Here is a 23,283-nt window from a genome sequence, read left to right on the forward strand (position 1 = left end):
TTTTTTTTTTTTTTTTTTTTTTTTTTTTTTTTAACGTTCACAACTTTTTTTTTCTCTTGCCTTCCTTGTCACACTGAGGGCAGCAAAGCTCATTTAAAAAAAAAAAAAAAGCTTAAATTATGGAGTAGCAAAATAACACAAACTTCTAATGTAGGATAATACAACAAAATCTTAGGGAAAGTATGTTCTTATGAAATAAGTATGTGTTTTGTCAACAAAAATCCAGTGTCAAATAGGCAGTGTGTGTTTCAAAAGTTGACATGTAGCCAGTTCAGAGTATTAGTATATATATTATAAATAATACAATATTTGATGATGCACAGTTGAGATGTGGATCTTGGCATTTTGCTGGTGCCTCTCCTGGGAGTGTGGGGCGTGGGTAGGAGATGGGTGCAGAGAGGGGAGGCTTTGCTCCATCCCGTCACCCTGGCAAGTCCATGGAGAGCTGCCGTGGTTGCTGATGCCTGTGGAGGAAAAGCGAGCGTGAAAATTCTGGCAGGCAACTAGAGCCTGTTTTTAAAAGAACATATTCAAAGATAAGTGTTATGAAAATAACTCGTTTGCTGATAAATTTATCTACTTGGAAGATGAAAATTTAAGTGAAAAATAGACTTATCTGGGTAGCCTAACTCTTACCACTGGTGATAGGAAAATTGATAATGCAGTTTGAGACTGACAAAGCAAGTGCTGTGCTTATCACGGCAGACTTTTGTATTGTGTTGTCTTGCGATTTAGTGCAACAAATCAGATTAAACTCTCTAGAAACGCTATCTTAAGTGTGCTTCGCTGTGCAGTGGAGACTTTGGAAAGTAATGCAAGTTGAGCAGCTTTTGATGTCTGTGCTCAACTATAGGCTTTTGTCAAGGACTTGGATGGCAAGAAGTTACAAGTTTGGAAGGTGTAGGGACAGTGCACAGTACCATGACTGTGCCAGTGCACATAAGTGCTTTTGGGACGTACTTTTGCCCATTGTCAACCATTCCTGAACTGGAAAACTTCCTCTAGCCATAGATTGAGACAGAATTAATGGGCTTTTAAGTACCAGGGAGGCTGAGGATCTCCGTCGTGTTCAGCTGCAGGTCCTGGCTGGACCGGCGCCTGCGAGGGGCAGGGTGGTGGACTGCTGCACCTGGAAGCTGAAGAATAGGACTTTGTAGCCCCGTGGGTTTATCTAGTGCACTCCACTGCCAGGGGATATGTGTTAGGCTCATAGGGCATTTGGTCAGTTATTTCTTGCTCTCTACTTAAAAACATTTAAGCTTACTGCTAAAGAAAAATACCATTGTCTGTTAGTATGACTGGAACGAAAGATGAATAGCGAATTAGCCTTGAGCAAACTGTCAATCTGACTTTGATAGGCCATCACTTAAAAGGTTCTTTTATGTTTACGAAAAAGCATGATGTCAAAGCCAGGGGAAGAAAAAAACCCCAATAATTAAGGCTAAACTTGCATAGCTTTCAAGAGGAGCCCCTGTGTGAACTGTTTGTTTCTCTACATGCGTGGCTAATTAGCGTAGGTTGCTATAAGTCTGAGCAGTGACATTCAGGTTTCTTCTGCTGTTTTGGGGCAGCTTGTTTATGGTGCTTTCGTATGCGAATCCCTCAAACTGGAATAGTGTAGGGCAAAGGATACTGCAGTCGCTTCTGTTGCAACCTATAAGCAGTATGCTGGAAATGCTTGAGTACAATCACTATCAGGTGAGTTGTTACTACAGACTTATTTTAAAATCTGTTGGTAAGAAGGCTTATGTTATAGAGGAAATCCTGTTCCTCTGGTATCTAGTATGCTTTAATTTCATTTCTTCCACAAAAATAAGTGGGAGACATACCTGGTCACTTGTGACAGCAAGGCACTTTAATGAAACTGTTTTAAAACTAAAAAAATTCTCAGAGTATTATTATATTTTGGTTTGTTTTCTACCTTCTGATAAAAAATATTCATGATCAAAGAAAGCTGACACAGAATTTCTAGGCTATGATGAAAATATTGTATGGAAAAAATTCTTGTCTTCTGTTGCTTATTTATGGTGCGCAAGAATAGTTTGGTATGAGGTTTTTGATATTGTGTATAAAAAAATTCTAAGTACTGAAAAGCTTATCTTAAATATAAAAATAGTTGCTGCTGAGACAGTGATTGATCTGAACTGAAACACTTCTTTTCTTGTATCTTATTTGCATAATGTGTTTATAAACAGGCTGTCTTATTTGTATATGATTTAGGCCATATATCTGAGATATAAATAATTTGGAGGCAAAAAAATGGTAAATTCAATTTTTTTTTAACCAATGTGTTAATTTAAAAAAACAACAACAAATGAACAATCAAAACTTAAAAAAACCAACAAAAAACCTTTTGATCTCGCTGTTACTTGACACCTAATAAAGGATATCAATCCATATTACTTGGTTTTAATTGGTAGCTACTAACAAGTAAAATGAGTCCCACAGTGCAACTTGTTTCTCCATATTCTAGTGAAAACTAAATGTCAGGTAGCTGCAGGTGTGAAGGCAGAGCTGTCTGTTCTGGAGTATCTGTACAAACTGGAGGACTTGAGCATTGGTCTTCAGTGAGAAATCTCACACTGTAGGAAAATAAGAACTTCTTGTTTTACCGTTAAGAAGAAAGTCATTGAAACACTAGCTCATAAACAGATTTCTTGCTACCAGATGTGAATTAGTGAAGTGCTGTTGACTTTCTTTGAGCTGCACAGGTTTGTCCTTTAAGTCAAATGCTTAGCTGGTGTATATGTCACAAACATACAGCTCAAATCGATAGCATGTATGTTGTAAAACAATAAAGCACTTCTTAAATTGTGTCATACAGGTGCAGACTCACCTTGAGAATCCAACCAAGTACCATATTCAGCAAGCGCAGCGGCAGCAGGTAAAGCAGTACCTCTCTACCACTCTAGCAAATAAACATGCCAACCAAGCCCTGAGCTTGCCATGTCCAAACCAGCCCGGTGATCATGTCATGCCACCTGGAACTGGAAGCAGCGCACCCAACAGCCCAATGGCTATGCTTACCCTTAACTCCAACTGCGAGAAAGAGGTAATACACTCTCACTGTGCATATTCTTCAGTAAAACGGAATTGCAATCTGCTCGCTTTCTGTTTTAAACCATCTTTGCTCATTGTTAAGATGATATTTTAAATCCTTTCTGAACTGTTCACTTTGAAAATGCAACCGCTACCTCTGGGTCTGCCTGATGAATATATATTTGCATAGATCATTTTTTAGAAAAACTGTGTCCCTCTAACTTCCTCTTTTTTGAACTATTTTAGCTAGTTTATGCTTATTAAAACTACTCCCCCCCTGCCCTTGCTTGATGCATGCAGTGAATAATTGACCTTTGGAGAATACAAAGCAGTTTTGTAAGCTGTAGCTTTCTGGAATAATGTTATTTATGGCTCATTCATGTAGAAAGAGCAAAGAGCATAGCAAAAATAACTGAAAAACACAAAGCTTTTTGAGATATTTTAGGTAGTTTTACAGTAAAACTTGAGCAAGTCTCTTGCTTAGCTGGAAGGCCAGATTATCCCAGCTAATATACCCTAAATTGTTTTTCATGATGAGCTCAGTGCTGCAAATATAAGACTTCACTACCCCATGCCTAGAAGTCCTTTGCAACCTTGTCTTAATCTTTGCTGGCAAAAACTTAGTTGGATGTTACATGTCTGCTCAGGTGCCAAAGGAAGATGATTTGAAAGATGTTAACAAAGTCTTAAGAATCATGTTAATATTTTTGTAACATGACATATGGGAGACAGTTGTAGAGCTCCTTGTACCCCCTCATCATCCCCCTTAAGACTCTGTGCCAGATTTGTAATACAGATGCACTGTGAGGAAAACGTTACGCAACTTTGAGAAACAGGTATTAACAGAACATGCTTTGCCCATGCAAGAGAAATTACTTGTGCTCCATAGCTTCAAAAGAAATGAAAATCAAATAGTTCCATCCCATCATCCCATTTGTACCAAAATATTTTCTTTTTTTTTTTCCTCACAATATTTACAGCTTCACTTTGCTGTGTCATCAGGCACATGTGTGCATGACACTGTTTCAATTGTGCTCTTTTTGGGACTGAGACTGTGCCATGAACTCAGATCCATTTTTTTTTTTTTTTTTTTTTTTTTTTTTTCTTCTTTTTTTTCCTTTTTATTTCTGCAGGGATTTTATAAATTTGAAGAGCAAAGCAGGGTTGAGAGTGAGTGCCCGGCTCTGAATACACACTCACGAGCGTCATGCATGCAGGTACTGGATGACACAGGAGTTGGAGCACAGGTCCCATTTCTAATGAGCATGTTTCTTTGAAGTTATGTTGAATGAACTTGCCCCATAGTGTCTTTAAGAAGTTGTATTTAAGGAACAAAACAACAAGGTTGTTTATTATCATTGATGTCAAAAGTACATTAAGACACCTGAAGATGGCTAGTGCTTTTCTAGCACTGCAACGCTATAGCAGAAGAGCATACCAACTATGCTTTAAGGTCTCACTTCAGAGAATCTTTTCTAATGCAGCTTTCCCAAGATTGTATGTATATGTTCTTGCCCTGATAGTTTCTAAGACTGCATTTCTATGTAGATCACATTTGCATTTAAAAAAACTATATGAGAAGGTTTTAATCCATCCATGGTAATTCATCCTCCGTAGTCATCCTTCTAATTATTTTTTTTTAAACTAAGGCTTTTTTATTTCTAGTAACAAGACTTTTGATATGGGCTGTAACTGTTAGTTCCTTTCTTGCCCTCATTTCCAGCATAATTCTTTCTGATCACACTTTCTTCAGCTGATATAAAAATCCCATACACTACTATTTCTACCATCAACATTCTGCATTGATTTTGTAGATAACTGTCACTTAAGCTCCTTTTTTTATAACGAGCAAAAAGAAAGTATAGTTGATCTTGCAGGACGTTTTGGAGCACCTCTGTGGGTGCTTTGGAGGGCTCTGTTTCTCCTGACCATGCAGGAGCTTGTGGAGGCACCTTCTAGCCCAGCCCCAGAAAGAAGATGTCTTGCACCACCTAAAACCATCTCCGAGCTGCTCTTGGGTGGTGCTTCCTGGGAGGGCGTGTGAGGGACATGAATCCAGTGGATTCTGTTGTCAAGGGTGGGCAGCATGTCACCTAGCAGCAAGTCTTTGTGTCCTCTCCTTCCCCCACAGGAGTTGGGCTTGGGCATTACTGCCTGTACTCAGCTTTTGGCCCCACAACAAGGGGAAAAAGGTGAAGGGCAGGCAGGCAGTGCTGCAGGGGAAGAGGCGTTCATGCCGTTAGTGTACCTCTACGGGGAGCTATCTCCTCTGCCGTTCAGGGAGGAACAGTGTGTCTGTGGGCAGGTTGGGCAGGGTAGCTGCAGGTGGGAGGAGTGGGTTAGACCGTGAAGCCCCAGCTTTGTCGTGACCTGACTGTCCCGGCTGAAGTGTGGGAGTCATGGCTGAGGGATTGCATTTGGAGCGTGGCGGAACTGCACAGGCATCTCTGCTTGGGCCCGTGCTGCAGAGAGCTGGTGTGGGGCTGCTTTGTCAGGCCTCTGTATCCTAGTGCTTTTGGTAACTGTTCTGTTTTTCTTTGTCCACCTTTTCTGCTGCAGATGGATGATGTGATCGATGATATAATTAGTCTGGAGTCAAGTTACAATGAAGAAATCCTTGGCTTGATGGACCCAGCCTTGCAAATGGCAAATACGGTACAATGGCCTTTTCCTTCTGGTTTCTCTGTTAAGTCTCTTTCCTTGAGAGAATGCAAAACCATAAATGACTTTTCTTCCAAGCAATTAAGTAGTTATTGTATTGTCCCACAGAGTGTAATTAGTTTTTCTTTGAAGAACTTAAGATATACAGTTGCAATGAAAAACATGAATTTATAAATGTAAGCTGGAGTCAGGTGGAGGGAATACAAAGGACAATTTTGCTTTTGTTATTTCAAAGTCAAGCTAGTCCGTGAGAGGACTGTAGCACAGGAGTGAACTGAGCTAACTGGAGTGAGCTCATACCCATCGATATTAAAAATCACTATGAATATTATATTTGGCTTCAGAAAGCCTGGAAGGAACCTCTGGCACCCCAGTTTCCTGTATCTTGTCATGTTCAGATAAGAAATTGTACGACATGCTTAAGCATGTGTTAGCATCCCTATCCAGAGACACTGTAGTGTTAGCTCTAACATCATAGCTTTAGCTTAACCTGATTTCAGATGAGAGAAGTCCCTAGCTAGACAACAGCAAAGATGTTACAAAATTTAGGGGGAGAAAAAAAAAAAAATTTAAAATGTACCTTCAAAACAAAGGGGAAGGAACAAAGAAGCTTAAAAGCTGAATGGGGGAAGGGGACATAGGAAAGCCTGTGACAAAAGGCAAGAAGAACACAAGAGGTGTGAAAGTCAGTGAGTGAGAGAAGGTGCAGATTACCTCTGAGTTGCTGTTTCTGTTTGCTGGTTCACATTGCTACAAGCATTAATATAATCGTACTTTTGGCATAATCTTATTTTGATCTTTTGTGGAGGGTAGATCCAGTGAATTTTTTGCCTTAGGCTTAAGTGCTGTTAGATCTGGCTGAGTAGATGTCTGCCAGTGCTGGCGTCTGTTTCTTTTTTATCTAGTGCCAAAATTTACAGCTTACCACATAGCGTTGAATTTGTAGCATAGGTTTACATTTGCTGACAGCACTTGTCTGATGTCATATTAACCTAGTCCTGTGCTCCCACAGATTCTCACAGTCCTCTTGGAGATGTGGTGCATACTGCAGAAAACAGCCCACCAGCATCCCTTGCTAAGTAGTGCCCTTTGAGTAGATGGAGAAATAACTGCAGAGTCCTACCAGAAAGAATTTTCCTTTAATCTGAGATGACTTGAAAAGTGTATCTGTCCTGGAATTTGAGACGAAAACTCAAAAACCTGTGAAAAATATAATTTTCATTTTTTTTAATTGAGGGATCAGGTTCTTCTGGAGTCCTTCCTCTGAAGTTCCATGGGATTGGGACCTGCTAAATTAGAGGGGACTTGGATTTCTTTGTGCTTTTCTTCCTCTCTGATTTCACAGGGACCCCAGCAGGGTCTCTTTGCTTCCAGGCAAGGACATAATGGTACTCTGCACTCATTTGGTGCAAGGAGTCCATGTAGTCAATCTTACTGCATGACAACAAGTCTTGTAAAGACTGCCTGATCCACATTCACTGTGAAACTTCAGAAATTGCCCACTGTATGTGATGAAGTCTGTAAAATAAGGAAATGAAATTTAATTGACTTCTTTACTAATACATTTAAATTGCTGGAGGCAAAAGGCATATTTCAGTCTCTGAGTTAACCTGGTACCAATCCTGAGGAGACGGAAGTTGAACCACATTTCCCAGCAATTGATTTGGGAAAAAACCAAACCTGACGTAACAGACACTTTTCTTTTGGAACAGGATTTAGCTCTTAAAACACACAACATTTGACTAATAAGGAATTAATGTCTGTAGACTGAGCTAAGTAGAGGTGGAAGAAATAAAGAGAGGAAATGGTCTCTAAAGAGACTCAACCTATAAATAGCTGTGCTGAGACTATGACAAAGGCTGCCGTTGTTCCATAACCAACAAAGAACAAAAAGACCAGTTTGTTACATTTGGTAACAGTGCTTAATTGATAAGCAAAATCAGAGATTTCTGTGTAGAGTGAGCTAAGGGAAGTTTCCAAGTACCTCTTAATTGAAAAGGCTCACTGCAATCAACTGCTTGTGGAAGTGTTTGTAAACTTTGGTATTGGGTCACAAGTTAACTGGCTTTGCTTTTGTAGTGAAGGGTATCACAAAATGGTCACTAGTTTTCTGTGTAGATATGACCTAGTATTTGAATCGCGAGGTACTCTCTAAAGTTCTCTTGTATGCCAAGTTGAGATGACAATTCATCCAACTAATCAATTCTAGGAAGTCTGACATGGAAAGCCACGTGAGTATGTGCAGTTCCACTTCTAAATAGGACTTTTCTGTGGAAGTTAAACTCTAGAAGTAGAGAGAAGTCTTATTGCACGGACTGTTGCTGAGCGTGTGCTTGTAGGGAAGGGAACAACACAATAACATGGTAGGCTGCACGAGCTAGGGAACAGAATCCATTCCAGTGTGTACTGATACCTTAGAAACGGCCTTGTTGATCACACAATTGATGTCTCAGTGATTTTATACAGAGCCGGAATGACCTGAATGTGGGTGCTTGTTTTATTGGTTGTTTAGTGGAGGAGTGAAGCCAAGGCCTAGAAATATGACATAGTGCAAATGAAGGCTTTTTAGACCATGCTATTTCAATAAAGATAACAAGCTAAGCGTGGCATAAGCCACTCTTCCTTTGTTTACTTTTTGGGAGAGTAAAGGTGGATGATCTGAGTGATGCTGTATTTAAGTTTCTTCTTAGACAGAAGTAGCTACGAAAGCCTTAAGGAAAGCATATGTAGGTTGGATGCTACAAGTTTGGAGAAGACAGGGAAGGAACCTCCTTAGCACCAGAAAATTCCATGTCTTTCTCAAAGTTTTGAGATTCCATCTTCCCAATGAAATGGCTGTGAGAGTTTTGAATATTTTCCCACCTCTTTGTACTTGGAGACAAGGATGAAAGGCTTGACTGTCTTAATAGATCAGAGCTGAAATGTTTGCAATCAGTGTTTAATTTTTTCCAATTTCTTCTAATAGGGAGCATTTGGAATAAATGCCTAGATGTTGCTCTGTTGTGTCCATTATAAGCTCCTTTTGTTTTTTTTTTTCTCCCATTTCATCCTAGTGGCTGCTTTTGTGTTCTCACAGCACTGACTTGGCCATCTCAAACCTATGCCCTCAGCGTAGGGGTCCTCTTCCCTTTCCACTTCCCTAAACTCTGCAGTAATGATTATTGGTTTTACATTACAAGTCAACTAATTTTATTCCTCTGGGACCTGAAATATAATTGTGAACAGAGGATGTGCCTCAATTTTAACTGCAGGTATTCTATCCATGTGAGAGATGACCTGAAGTGTTGTATGTGATTTATATTTTTTTCATTTGAAAGAAATTGTGTAAAGTCACACCCAAAGATGTGACTTGCAGCCGTCCTGGAGAAGAGGCCTCTCAGAGGCTTCTACTGAGTGTGGACTGACCATACACGTAGTCACACTCATAGTAAAAAGTTAAAACTGAATCTTTGACCTGTGGAGTTCAGCTTGCTGGGAAAAGTAGTCAAAGAAAGAAGCTGATCAGTCTCTTTCCTTATGGATGACTGATTTAATCTGAGACAGTTGGCATCTACCTCTAATGTAAATTTCTGTGATAATCATTTGTGTGCACATGCAAACCTGCAACGTTTAGCAGCTGTGCAAATTTGTCCCTTTATTTGGCTAATGGTGCATCAGTGGCGCTTGTGCTTTGGCTGTTGCACGGCTCTTGGTTGGGTTCCTCTGGTGCTTGCAACTTCTGCAGCACTTCAGTGTGCACATTCAGCAGCTGCTGCCTGTGTTACTGTCACCTTTTGTGGTGATTGCTTACACAGGTCCTGTTTATTTACATGGAGATCTGCCACAGTGTTGACACCTTTAAAAGAAAATAATAATATATCACGAACATGTAATAAGCAAGGTCCATCTTGTGTTAAGAAAAGCGTCTTGGTGACTGTAACTGTTCACCATGTTTCATTATAACCTAGCTGCTTTATCCCAGCTTTGAGATGCTGGTTTCTGAAAAAAAATAAATATCTTTTTATTCCCTGAAATTCCTAATTAGATTTCACATGTCTGGTTTTGAACTTCAAGTCTCTGGGCTACAAACAAGGTCTTTGTGCTCTCCCCATGCTTAGGAGCATGAATAGAAAAAGTACATCCAAGTCAGAAGGGTGTATGACGCTATAGTTGTGCCTGTGTCATGGATGCATTTGGGGGGCCGAAAGATACAAGGGTCAGCTTGTAGAGCAGTGAGAGTGAGTGGTCACCCTGACATTAATGTGGGAAGGTCACAACTGGGACCGTAGTCTGTGATACACAGCTGTGACCTTAGCTTCATTACAGATGTTCCTTTTTTTTTTATTTTTTTATTTTTTTTAATATTGCATTCAAGAGCTAAGGGGAGGGTGATGAATTGCAAGGCTGAATCTTGCTAAGAATTCAGTTACATTTTTCCTCTGTCACTTAAAGATTGAGTCCAGGGACTTTGTTGTTGGCCATTGTCTGTTCAAGACAGGTACCGGGCGCATGGCTTCTAGCTGGTGGGGCTCCAATGGATGCATATCAACTTTGCTTCTTGTGGTAGCTCCAGATGGCAGAGAAAATTTCTTAAGTCTCAGTCTGGCAAAGACCATCAGTAGGAGTTTAATAGTCCAGGCTGTGACTCACTCCATTGTATTCAACAGCATTATTTACATGGGTGTAAAGTTAATACTTTAATCTCTGCAGGATCAGTGTCTTGGAGGGATTGATTTTCTTTGCAGCAACAGCGATAAGAAGTATTGCCACTCAGATAAGATATCAAAGTGGTTTATACCTGTCTTTTCAAAACCTGGTTTGAAAACAAAAGAGAGATGGGTAAAATAATCCATTCAGGATAAATCTAAACTTTAAATATGTTTCAATTTGAAGGGATAGCTTTGGTAAGCCTTGTTGGAATCCTGTCCTATTTCTGTATAGATCTCCTTGCTTTAAACATAACTAAATAAGAATAGCAGAATAAACAAGTAATTGGGGAAACTAAATGTAAAAATAATTCTCCTCCTACTGATGCATGTTTTTGTTACGTAAGGCAAAAAATAAGTTAAAGTAAACTTAAATGTTTTCTGTGTAGGTAGCTTTCAAATCACATGAAAAATGTGAATTGATTAATATAGTGTTCTTCCTCAAGCATGTGACAACTTGCTAAGTACTTTCACTCATATTCCTGGAAAAAGGGGGGCTTCCTCTGGGAGATTTCTGTGGGCTTTTTCAGATGTTTTGAGGAAGAGAAGTGATGGGGGTACAGATGTAATAGTTTCACAGAAAAGTAGGGAACAACAGTACAGTAATACTGTCAGCATGTTACCTCCTCTGCATATTCTCGAAGTAAGAGGACAGAATTTTCCCAGTGTGCTTTATTCCTCATCCTGTGTTTATCTGTGACTTTTGCTGACCTTATTGCACATGAAAAAGAGCATAGATTTCTTATCAGATCCTAACTCTGTTCTTCTGTACAGAGCCTTTCATAAGGGCAAACCAGTTGATCCTTTTCCTTGTTTATCTTTTCCAGTTGCCTGTGTCTGGCAATTTGATTGACCTTTACGGCAACCAAAGCATGCCTCCTCCAGGACTAAACATCAGCAACTCATGTCCAGCTAATCTTCCTAATATAAAAAGGGAGCTCACAGGTAAATATGTCTAAAATACCACCTTAGAGCAATAGTAGTGTTAGAGCAATAGTTACTTTTTACTTTGCAGACCATTTTTTAGCAGCTGTATTAGCCAGAAATGCAGTTGTGTTCATGTGTGGGCACTTATGTGTTCACTGCTGCAAGAGAAGATAAAGTCCCTAGTTGTTACAGTCAAATCTGCACATTGACAACGTTGTGTCACAGGAAGCTTCCATACATCTCCTGCAGAGCAGTTTTCTAGTTTGGGCTTATTGTTTGCTCTATCAACACCAAACTTTTATCAAATCTGCATTTAAACTGCAACAGGGAAGGTTTAGATGGGACATTAGGAAACATTTTTTCACAGAAAGAGTGGTCAAATAGTGGAATAGGCTGCCCAGAGAGGTGGTGGAGTCACCATCCCTGCTGTATGTGTTTAAGGGTCGTTTAGATGAGATGTTGGGGGATGTGGTGTAGGGGAGAACTTTGCAGGGTAGGGCTGATGGTTGGACTCGATCCCAAGGGTCTTTTCCAACCTGAATGATTCTGTGATTCTGTGAAATCTGGAATCTCTGTGGGATTCATATCCAGAAATGCTTCATGTTGAGGCTTTATTCTAGTAGGGGAGGGCAGTAATGAACAAGTAACCCATTGTAGTATAAAATATGGACACCTAGATCCTATAAAATGTAAAATTAGCCACTCAAGAGAGAGAATATGCGTCTTTTAAGTTGAGGTGAAATTGAGTTATCCTGTAAATTTTTTGTCGTGTGGGTTCTGCCAGCAGTGCTCTGAATAAGCTGTGGGAGGCAGGGGGAGGGAAGTGAGACACTAAAAGCCTCTTTTCTCAAGTGCATGTGTACAAAAGCTAAATAGTTTGAAGGAAGAAATAAGTTTCATATTCTCAAGCATGTTTTATTTTTGTTGTTCTGCTTCGCTTGAAAGGATATAAGCACATGCGGGGTACAGTATACAAGGCAAGATTGTCCTCAAGATGAGCAAATTCCATTCTAGAACCAATGACAAAATCATCTTAATACCCAGAAATGGCTGTTCTTAAGACCAACAGGGAGTCATACTGTATGCAGTATGGTAGAGGCATAGTTTCTTTCTCCTCTGTCATCTTTCTGGGTTTCTGTTGTGAAAACTCATAGGCTGACTCAGCTGTAAAGCAGGTTCTGGGCAGGAATTAGTTTAAGTAGAGCAGTTTTAATAGGCCAGGAGTCACCTCAGGAGGAAGTGCCACATCTCTGAGCTGGCGGATATTTGCATTTATATAACTGCACAAAATTTTCAGAGTTCAGCACCAAATGAAGACACACAAACCACACAATGATTTTTGGCTGCTAGAAAAAGAAGAGCTTGTATAGCAATGGAGCTATGTTAAGAGGAGGGTGGAAGGGCATGAGAACTACTCAGTCCTGCATTACAGACAGTTTAATTGCCCCAACAGAAAGGTAAAGGTAGCTGTAGATTGCAAACTAAACATCTAACTTGTTAGATGTCCAGGCTGGTGGATTTCACAGAATCATCTAGGTTGGAAAAGACCTTGAAGATCATCTAGTCCAACCATTGCTGATTTACTGCAGATGGTTGTGTAAGGCAAAGAAGGCAGCAAGAGAGGGGAAATCATTGAGTGAAGTAGTCTAATGGAAGTCCTCAGTGCGTCAAAATAGCCCTGAACTACGTTAAATGTCTATATGCTACCTGTACACAGAAAGAATTTAGGTGAGTGCTTTTTCTGTTCAAAATAAATGCTATCAGGTTGCATTTCACTTAGGAGAACTTTAGGAATTAAATTCAAATTTAACAGCAGTCACTTTGATCTGGCCAAGCCTTTGTGCAGGAAGCACTTTTGATGGTGTTTTCTGACAGCCAGTGATTTTAAAATCAGCATGTTATTGCGGGCAGAAATTTTATTCCATTTCCTGATTTAGCTGTTTGAGCTAAGCTGGAAAGAGCTTGCAATATTTAAATCTAGCATTTGTCAGAAACTTTTCTTCATCCTACTGTATAAATACAGAAATGATGAAGAACCCCCTAAAGAAACAAGGCTGTTCTCCCAGCGTCTGATGTTGATGATGGTTGTGAGCTCTCGGCTGTAGTTATGTGTAGTGTTTAATGCTTACCCAGGAGTGCAGTCTATCAGTTTTGGCCTTACAAATCTTGTATCTGTTTTATAAGGCAATATCAGATTAAACCCAAATTTGATTAAGACATGCAATGATCTTGTGATCTTTTTTAGGCTCATTTGAGAGCCTAGCATAGGAAAGGATGTGTCTTGTTATGCTGTGTATGATATCGGGTAGCTGCGTATTCTAAGCAATGAAGCATTAAGTTTCCTGTACTCCAGGGGAAACCCTTATCACCTGTTATTTTGAATTGGGTGGGACATAATCCATATTCTTTAATAATGAAGTAATACAGGGAAGAAACTTGGAGTCAGTGAGGGGTTTTGTTTCCGTAATGGAATGTGTGATAGTAGATCGTACACTCATTCCTCCTCACTGACTTACTGTGAAACTAAATAATGCTTGCTGGTTTTAAGATTTAGATGCAACAGGTCGAGGATTAATGATCTCACCTTTTTCAGAAATTAAAAGGGGTAGAGCAAACATGAAAACACTTAAAATTGCTTGAGAAATGTAAGGTCAAATCAGAACTAAAAATAACAAATTTAGTTACGCTTTTGCCTAAACTATTGCATGTTCAAGTCCAATAACAAATGTGTGGAGCAAGGTTATGAGCAGTTCTGAGCTGAGGAGACAACAGATGTGCAACACGGTTGTCACTATTTTTCTTTTTCCTTTTCCTGAAGCACGGACCGTTGTTCTCTAACATTATGGCTAATAAAGGTGTTCAATTTTTCATTTTTTTTCCCCCGCATAATGAGAACAGTTGGCATAGCTGGAAAATACAGTATTTTTAATAGGTCAGTTAAGTTTTATACCTTGAGTCTTGTGGTGATGTGCATGCACGTGCCGCAGAAGGATGCAGCCTTCATTGCTCTGACTCCTGACTGCTTCACATCCTGCACAGGTAGCAATGCAGTAAGCATGCTGTTCCTCTGGTTCAGCTCCTGTGTGGTATGTGAGCGTGCCAGCTGTATCTAAACCTAGGAGAAGGTATGCTGGATTTCAGCAGTTCGTTGTCCTCAGATACCTTGCTGAATCAGAGCTGAATCAGAACGTGGGAAACGTTCTCGTCATGGAAGTCAGTATGGGAGGTGTGGGAAGAGATGTTCTGCAGGGGCAGGGTTGAAGCTCGACATCAGCGTTGTGTATAGGCAATGGCAGCTCGATGTACAGACCCTTCTCACTTGTTGGAATGGGTGTAATAATTGGTTTGACAAACACGGATCAGGCTTCCTGCACAAATGTTTCACAGACTGAAACGCTGTGTTTGAATTACTTTAATTCTAATTACTTCATTCACATGCACAGCATGTATTTTTCCTACAGAGTCAGAAGCGAGAGCGTTGGCTAAGGAGAGGCAAAAGAAAGACAATCACAACTTGAGTAAGTTTTGGTTCTTTTCACTTTGCACCAATTCTAGTAATTATTTTAGGTGTTAAGTGTTCAAATGCTGGTGTTTAATATCTGAATGAGACACTCACTGCATGTAGTATATAGCGCCAGTTCATTATGTTATGCCCATAGATTAACTATCTTGAATTCTTATGAAATATGTGCTTAAATCTACTATTGAATTTTAAACTCTTTTTTTTTTTTCTTTTTTCCAATAAGCCAAGTGGATAGGTAGTTGTTATCAATGGAATTACTAGGAACAACATTTAAGCCGTTTACTTTTGACAAATCCACCATGTGTTTAGGTGAACTAAAAAAAACTAATACAAAATTTTAGATATGTGGTCAGTTTGTGACTTTAAATGTCAGTATGTGTCCTCAGTGTGGCAATTTTATAAATTCCATTTTTGAAGGGAATGTGTATTTCCAAGTTGGAAAAAAATATTTTAAAATTATGAGCTTCTTATGACCTAAAGGATCCTTAAGATGTCTTTTTATACTTTATGTTACTAGAAAAAAGAAAGTATTTCATGCCTTGAGCTATACAGAAGGCTCTTCCATAGCATGAAAAGCTAATGCAAGAGAATTGGTATTTAAGTTTGACTTTTGGATACTCACTGTTGCATCTGAAATTTTAAAAAAGACAGTCTATATTTTGTCCCTTTTCCTGCTTTGGGATTTCTTTGAGCATCTAATTTTTTGTCTCTGAATTAATCTGTGATGCTTTTCCCTAGGAAAACATTTGCTTCTCAGTTAAGTCCTATGTTAACACAGCCATCCTGTTTTTTAGAGTCTGAGTTTAACTCTGCCATTCCAGCAGTCCCACATTTTTATGGTATAGACAGAACTTCTGTCTTAGTGTGTTCCTGTGTAGGAAAGCAAAATAAATTATTGTGTCACTGGATTTTAAGCTTTGGGCAAACATTTCAAAGGTGCTTAAAGAAATCTTTGAAACACTTTATATGTTGTAACTGAGTGTGAATATTACTTGTAACATTTGTGCTGTTTTTCCTAAAGTTGAACGAAGAAGAAGATTTAATATTAATGATCGTATAAAAGAACTAGGCACTTTGATACCCAAGTCAAATGACCCGTAAGTATAATGTACTCTTTGAAACTGTGGGAGGGAGGTGTTAAAAGAAAAAACACAAACCAAACAAAAAAACCTTAGGGGAGAAAAAGAATTTATGAAAACAAAATCCAAGTTTTCTTCTTGGTATTCTGTGACTGTAGAAACGCTTGAAGGTTCCATTATATTTTCTGAAGACTTTTAAGGTTTATTTTTTCCCCTTTTTGAACTTGCTTAAGTTTATATTAATGTGATGATTTTTGTCACAAAACAGTCTCTGTACTGTTGTGCAGCAGCTCAGCATCCAGCAGGACCCTTTGCTTTGGCAGGGCAGTGGTTGATGCTAGGAATGACTGCCCTACCAGAGGTAGAGTTGTCAGGATGTGAAACCTTAGAGTAGTCTTGCTGGTTGCCTGGCTGCTTGTCTTGTTAGATGATTCTTTTAATTTATTAGATATCATAGCTTGGCAAGACAGAACCAATCCCTCTTTCTGTGGAAATGGAGGGCAGTTCATCTGGAAAGCCATCATGGTTCCCTTCCCTGCAAGACAAAAGAAGAAAAATAAAGAGTGTAGCCATGTGTCTGTTCACTGGTAATTTACCAGTGTTTGTGTTTAATTTCCCAGTCGTTCTTTTAAGTAATTTTCCTGCTACTAACTTTTCTTAATGCTTTCCTAATGCTGATTCAATAGCAAGAAACACCTCTTGCTCTGGAACATGAAAGTCTTACTTAAATCTGAATCAATGCCCCATTATGCTTCTGGGGAGAGTTTCCTTTATTTTAAGGCTGCCCTATTTAAGTTTAGAACCATTACCCCTCATCTCATCCCTACACTCCCTGATCAAGAGTCCCTCCCCCTTTCCTGTAGCCCCTTTCAGCCCTGGGAGGCCGCTCTAAGGTCTCCCTGGAGCCTTCTCTTCTCCAGCTGAACACCCCCAACTCTCTCAGCCTGTCCTCACAGGGGGGTGCTCCAGCCCCCTGAGCATCTTCATGGCCCTGTCTTTGGTCTGACAGTCTGAAGTAAACTTTTTTTTAAAATTCAAACTAAGTAAGATGTTGTGGGGGAGAAGATGATGCAGACAGCCTCTCTCTCTAAAGCGGGTGTGGGAGGAATAATGTGGAAGAGACAATATGGGAGCCACATACCCCCTGACTGAAGAACCATCACCCCTAGGCATTTGTATTTTATCGAGAGTTTATGTTTAAATGTATGTATGATGCTGTATTGGGCTCTTCTTTTCCTACTGTAACCCAGCTGGGATACAGTGCTCCCAGGAGGACTATGGCTTGCTCTTTCTTGGAAGCTAAAGGGTCTCAGGTCTTTCTCCCACAGAAGCGCCAGGTCATATATGGTCCTTGTAACTCCCCAGCTGAAATCGAGCATCACCGAGCTAGCAAGCCCTGCGCTGTTTGAGTCTTATGAGGTTTGGTGGTGCCTGTTGTCTTGCAGCCTTACCATAAGGCAATGAAAGGAGCCCCAGGTCTTCACTCTGCACAGTGCTGGTCCCAAACCGTGCAGAAGTCAGGGAGTTGGCCCCAGGGGGCTGCGGAGAGCCCGGGTGGCTGCAGGGCAGCTCCTGGGCTCTGTGTCCCTCGGCTGGCTGCAGGCTGCTTCCCAATACCTACACTCTGGCCCCCTCTAGAGCATTTCACATGCCTTCTGTATTCGTAAACTGGGAATAAATATTAGCCAAGCGTTATGTATATTTGAGGTGTAATCATAGCTGCTGATGTGAAGGTATTGACTATAAAATAAAGCTTCCCCAAGAGCCTTAACTTTTCCTTCTGTGTTGATTTCAAAGGGATATGCGCTGGAATAAGGGAACTATTCTAAAAGCGTCAGTGGACTACATCCGTAAACTGCAGAGAGAACAGCAACGCACAAAGGAGCTTGAGAACAGACAGAAGAAGTTGGAACACGCCAACAGGCACCTGCTGCTCCGAATACAGGTTTGCTGATAAATAAAGTGAAAACACTCTTGATTCTGCAGTCACACTCTGCAACTAATGGTAACTGAAGCTTGTTTGTAGGAATATGGGTTAGAAGGAACCACCATCTTAATTGTGACCAATGCTGAGATATCTGCAGAGATTTTTCCAGGAAAACAAAAAGGAATACATTAGTTTAAAATAAAATCCCAGCACCCTAATAAAGCATTTGTGTCTGGTCTAATTTTGTCCTACCATGGCCAATGTAAGTTGCAAGCCGTACTATAAAAAAGATTTATATGGTAGTGTGTTATTCCTGGGTGCCAGACCTAAGGAATTGGGACTTCGTTTATCATCTGTTTGCTGATAGCGATGAAATTCAGTTCAGCTGTTTGGGATACGCTCGCTTTAATTGTCTTGTTTGTGGAGGGTTTTTTTGACCTGTAGCATTAGTGCTTGTTTTCTTCTGAAGTGGTTTCAAATGAATGGCAATAAATGAAATATTTTTGCTTTTGTTTGTGGGTTTTCTGAATTATGTGGAGACCAATCTAGGCCCTATCTGTCAGACAACTCTGCAGATTGCAGTCTTCAGCATATGATCTCTTACGTCTTCTCTTGATCAGCCTCTCCTGATGTTCTGCAGGAATCTGTTTTCTGGTGGAGGGTAAACACTGCTCACAGGACACAATGGGCAGGGAGGGCAGTATTGGGAACAGACCCTGCAGCACTGTAGCTTATGTTCCTTGAGCTATCTTGGAGACTGACAGCTGTATTTAATGTTGAGGCTGCTCTGGCTTGTCTGAGAGCAGTTGCAGAGAAGCACACCTAATGTGAGGGCTCTGAGAGTTGTCGCAGTAAGACAGCCAAGAGCTATGGGTGTTGAGCTGCTTTTTTTGTCTGAGGAGCTATGATTGGTTGTCTTCCTTGTTCCTTGACGTCTGTAGGACTGTAAAACAGTTCTCCTTTTCAACACTGAAAAGCAGTAGGTGTCATGAATATGTTTTCTCCATGGGTTGTTGCCTTGTTAGATTCACCCAGGTTCCCAGTAGCCTGTATTACACCGAGATTTAGGGGTAAGGACTCAGTTTATTTAATTCCTTTGCCTTCACCTTGAGATGGACAGGAAATCTTAACCTGGCAGCCTGCACAGCTTTTGTTGTCAACTCTGTTCTTCAGGTGGGCAAAGACAGCTGTATATTCACTCCTCTCCATACAAGGTAATTAAAGAAGTATATCCAGAACTGAGTGTAAGAACATATAATGCAGAGATGGTGATGTCCCAGATATTCTCGTGTTGCTGCTCGCCTGCAGTGCGAACAGCTGAACTCTGCGTGCAGGCTGCAGTGTGCCAGGCTGGCTGCTGTGTTGGGAGAGCCCTGAACTGCAGCCCAGCTAATCCACAGAGTAGATAATGAAGCTAGAAATACCTGAGAGTCAAGTGTGGAAGTAAACAGCTTTAAAATAGAGCAGGCTGAACTTCAGCACAATTTTTGTACTTTGTTGAGCAATCTGTTTGCTAGAGTGAGACGATAAAGATGTGCAACCCCTCTGCAGAGCAACATCAAGCAGTGGTATTTCATCGCTAAGTCAGATCACTTTTTAAGCATTTTTCATCTTCCTTTGCATATCCATCTGCTCTGGCTCCTTCTTAAATCAAAATAACATGAAAACCAGGCCCTTGAATAGTGGGGAATACATCTGACAGCAAGTAACCTGAAGTCTGTATTTTCCCTTTTTGTGTTGATTCTGATTAAGCACGGAATAAGGAACTCAGGATTTTCTCACGTTAGCTGATGGAGGAAGTGCTTCCTTGTTCCACCTTCTCTGTTGATCTTGCAGTATGCCGTTACAAGCTTGTTAGCTTAGCTTGAAAGTGGAAAAAAGGCTCTTAATCAACCTCAGTGATAGGAATATCCAGAAACAGTACAATCACAACAGTGATTGTAATTGCCCACCATAATACCTAAGTAGAATCAGACCATCTCTCTTACTGCTGCATTTGAGAAAGGGCCTTTAAGTGAACTCTTCTATTATCTGTCTTCAGTCAAGTGCATCTGCGTGATTAAATGTGAAGGTGAGATTTAAACTTTTCATGGAGATTCCTGGCTGTCTGTGAAGTCTAAGGCCTTCCTCTGACTTGCCTATAGTTTTTCAGTGCAGGAATAGCGTTGCTCAGTTTTGGCTGACCTCTTTACTTCCAGCTCTACCAGACTTGTAGAATTAGAAACATCCCTTCCAGTCTTGCAACAGAAAATGACAAGCATCATATAGACATGCTATGCCTTCACATATGACTCTTTAAAAAGTACTAAGTTACACTTCTATTTTTTTTTTCCCCCAACTTTTAAATGCTTTCCTCACCTGACCTGATGCCAAACTTGCCTGCTGTGGCACTGGTTTGAAAAGAGGCCTGAGGGGAAATGTGTCTGTTCTGCAGGGCGCTGGGTTTTGGCCCTGGCATAGGTTCTGAGAAGTGTGAAGGACCTGTGTGGGGTGGTGTTCACCCACCTCTTCAAGAGACTGATGTTCAGGTGAAAATCTGCAGGGGAGAAGTATACAAGGTACAAGCACTTGTCACTACTGGAATGGGAAGACACAGTTTGTGTCCAACAGAAGGAAACTCTTTAAGTCACAGTACACAAGAGCGTAAGATAATGGATTTTGCTTTCAGAGTTTTTGTTTTTTTAATTTGTCCCTTATCCTCCTTCACAGGAACTTGAGATGCAAGCTCGGGCACACGGACTGTCCCTTGTCCCCTCTACAGGCCTTTGCTCCCCTGATATGGTCAACAGGGTCATCAAACAAGAGCCTGTGCTGGACAACTGCAACCAAGACATCATGCCGCACCACACAGACCTGTCTTGCACTACCACCCTCGATCTCACTGACGGTACCATCACCTTCAGCGACAACCTCGGCAATGTGACTGAACCGACTGGCACTTACAGTGTTCCTGCAAAAATGGGATCCAAACTGGAAGATATCTTGATGGACGATACCCTCTCTCCAGTCGGAGTAACTGACCCGCTACTTTCCTCTGTGTCTCCTGGAGCATCGAAGACGAGTAGCAGGCGGAGCAGCGTGAGCATGGAGGACACCGATCATGCTTGTTAGCATATACTTGGCACGCCTTTCATAAACTGCTTTGTTTCTTGATCAGTAGATTAAATAATTTACCTTTTGTAGAATTTTTTGATTTTTTTTTTTCCTTGTGCTTCATTAGTAGCCCAGTGTGTGTGCGTGTGTGTATATATTATATATATAGGAATTTTTTTAGAATTTTTGTGAAGAAACTTGTATATTCTATTTTAAAACTACCATTGCCTCCAAAATATTGTACAGCATATGTACAGTATCTGTGAACTGGATTCGCCAAGAACTTTGAACTGGTCAATCTACTCAAAGCAATAGAATTACGAATGAAGAGTCTGTTTCTACTGGGGGGGAGGGGGGAGCTGTAGAATTGTAAATGCAACCTATTTACTTGGAAATGAAATGTAAAGTTAAAGAATGTAAAGAAACCAAAAAAAAAAAAAAGTCCAATTTGTAGTTGTATTAATTGAATAGTGCTGCCTTAAAGATACAGTGTCCCTCACACGTTGGTCTTTACATGACAAGTGTTTAGGGAAAAATACCCACCCTACTCCACTGAGAATACAAAAAAAAAAAGATGTTTAGACATCCTGATTGTGTTGATTGTGATATAAAATGCTGTTGCTGAAAACTGCAGGGAGATGCGAGTCTCTTTCTCAGAGTGCTGTTTAATTTTACTCTGAGCTGATTTGGGTTTTCCTTTTGATCATGGTTCGAGTTTTTCTCTTAGATTTTTATTTTGTTATGTAACACGCGTTGATGGCTTGCCGACAGTAAACGAAGCAGGAGCACTGTAAGTCAGTATACACTCTTTGGACAAAAAAAAGTGATACATTTTATCAACTGGGCACATTATGTTGTACATATCTAATTGGCTTTATTTTTTTTAAATTGCATTGTACAGTTTATTTTGATTTGCATGGATTCCTTAGTTATCCTCAATTTTTTGTTTTAAATATATTTGTATTTCATTTGTAAGATTTTTGCCTCTTAATATTGCAACAATTTTTTGACATTTTTAAAACTCATTGGAAGTTTTCTGCGTACATTGTAAACACTTGAAAGGAAGCTTTTCTGCAGGGTTCTGTGTTTTAAGAGAGATTTTGAGAATATTTTGTATATTACAGTCTCAGTTTGAAAATGTTTTTAAACACATTTAAGGTAGAGTACAAATTTAGATTAGTTAATAAAACAACTCTGTAGAGAAACTGAACTTACATATTTATTTTTAGTGATACAGAAAAAAATAGTAATATGCTTGGAAACATAAGTATGTAGTTAATATACCCGTTATAGTAATTTGTGTTTTATTTCAGCACTGGGGCTGACATAAAAAAAAAAAAACAAACAAAGAAAAAAAAAGAGTAAATTACTGTATCTGCAAATAACTGTTACTTGATAACAATGTTATTAATTTTTAACATGCAACAATGTTGTAAAAGTAGTTCGGTGCATTATCTACTCAAGTGTAGTCCTATGCAATAACGGTAGTTATACTTGTATTATATCAAGCCTAGGTGTTTTACAGAGGTGACATGTGGTGTTACGAGCTAGACGGAGTGAATGGATTTCTCACTAGCAGCCTCCAGCTGACTCGCAAGCGGCAGGCAAGCGTATCTCGTTCAGAATGAAGTGCCTTAAACTCTAGTTGTAGTCTTCCTCGACTAGCACTGACTGAAGTGTGGCATAGGAGAGAGCTTTAGGGTGATGTTTTCCAGGACGTTGAAGTGTAGCATGGTGCCTGTGTATAGAAAACAAGAACTTCCTCTTCTCCTTTGTGCTACACTGGAAATTACATAGGATAAGTGAAGCGGTTAGTGACTTGAGTGCCAGTTTGGCAGGCTTTATAAGGAAACCTTGGTCGCAGCAGTTAGTGTTCAGAAGCCAAATGTGAATTGGGTAGCGATGGGACAGCGGGGGACAACGTCGGGAGTTCCCATAGCCTGCGCCGTGGCTCGCTCAGCTTCTCCCCCAGCGTTTCCCCAGGGAAGGCCCCTGGAAGCGTCCCCTGCCGCTGACAGTGCTGGCGGCGAGGGGCGTGGGGCTCGGCGGGATGCAGCTCCTGGGGATGCAGCTCCCCATGACGCTGCTCCGGGGTCTGCGTCCGTGTCGCTCTTTCCGTGGCTGTTGCTGGCTGCGCCCGGCCGTCTCCGTTTCTGCTTGAGCCGCGAGCTGTGTGCGAGTGTTGATGCAACCACTGAGTTGTGGCTTTTTTCTTTTTTCTTTTTTTGAAGGAGGAGTTGGAGTTAGATTATAATGATGCCTCTCCCCCCCACCCCAGACAGCTTTTCGGGAATGTGTCTTTCCTAGAGTAGTGAAGCTCTGGGCCAGGGCAGGACCCAGGAGCTTGCA

The 23,283-nt window shown here is 40.5% G+C and overlaps 1 protein-coding gene across 4 annotated transcripts in view; it reads left to right on the top strand.

The window, feature by feature from the left end:
• Positions 1-21,417, top strand: part of MITF (melanocyte inducing transcription factor) — a 61,951-nt gene extending 40,534 nt beyond the window's left edge. The window contains exons 3-10 of one of the 4 annotated variants that reach the window (XM_026857465.1): positions 2,825-3,052; positions 4,173-4,256; positions 5,599-5,694; positions 11,213-11,330; positions 14,756-14,830; positions 15,857-15,932; positions 17,712-17,859; positions 20,551-21,417. In XM_026857465.1, coding sequence (XP_026713266.1) covers positions 2,825-3,052; positions 4,173-4,256; positions 5,599-5,694; positions 11,213-11,330; positions 14,756-14,830; positions 15,857-15,932; positions 17,712-17,859; positions 20,551-20,952 — 1,227 coding nt within the window. In that variant the 3' untranslated portion in view covers positions 20,953-21,417. The remainder of the gene's footprint in view (positions 1-2,824; positions 3,053-4,172; positions 4,257-5,598; positions 5,695-11,212; positions 11,331-14,755; positions 14,831-15,856; positions 15,933-17,711; positions 17,860-20,550) is intronic. The other 3 variants (XM_026857466.1, XM_026857467.1, XM_026857468.1) reach the window with 3 other exon arrangements.
• Positions 21,418-23,283: the final 1,866 nt, after the last annotated feature.

Source organism: Athene cunicularia, assembly GCF_003259725.1.
Source record: "Athene cunicularia isolate RWA chromosome 12 unlocalized genomic scaffold, athCun1 chr12_part1, whole genome shotgun sequence".
NCBI lineage: Eukaryota > Metazoa > Chordata > Aves > Strigiformes > Strigidae > Athene > Athene cunicularia.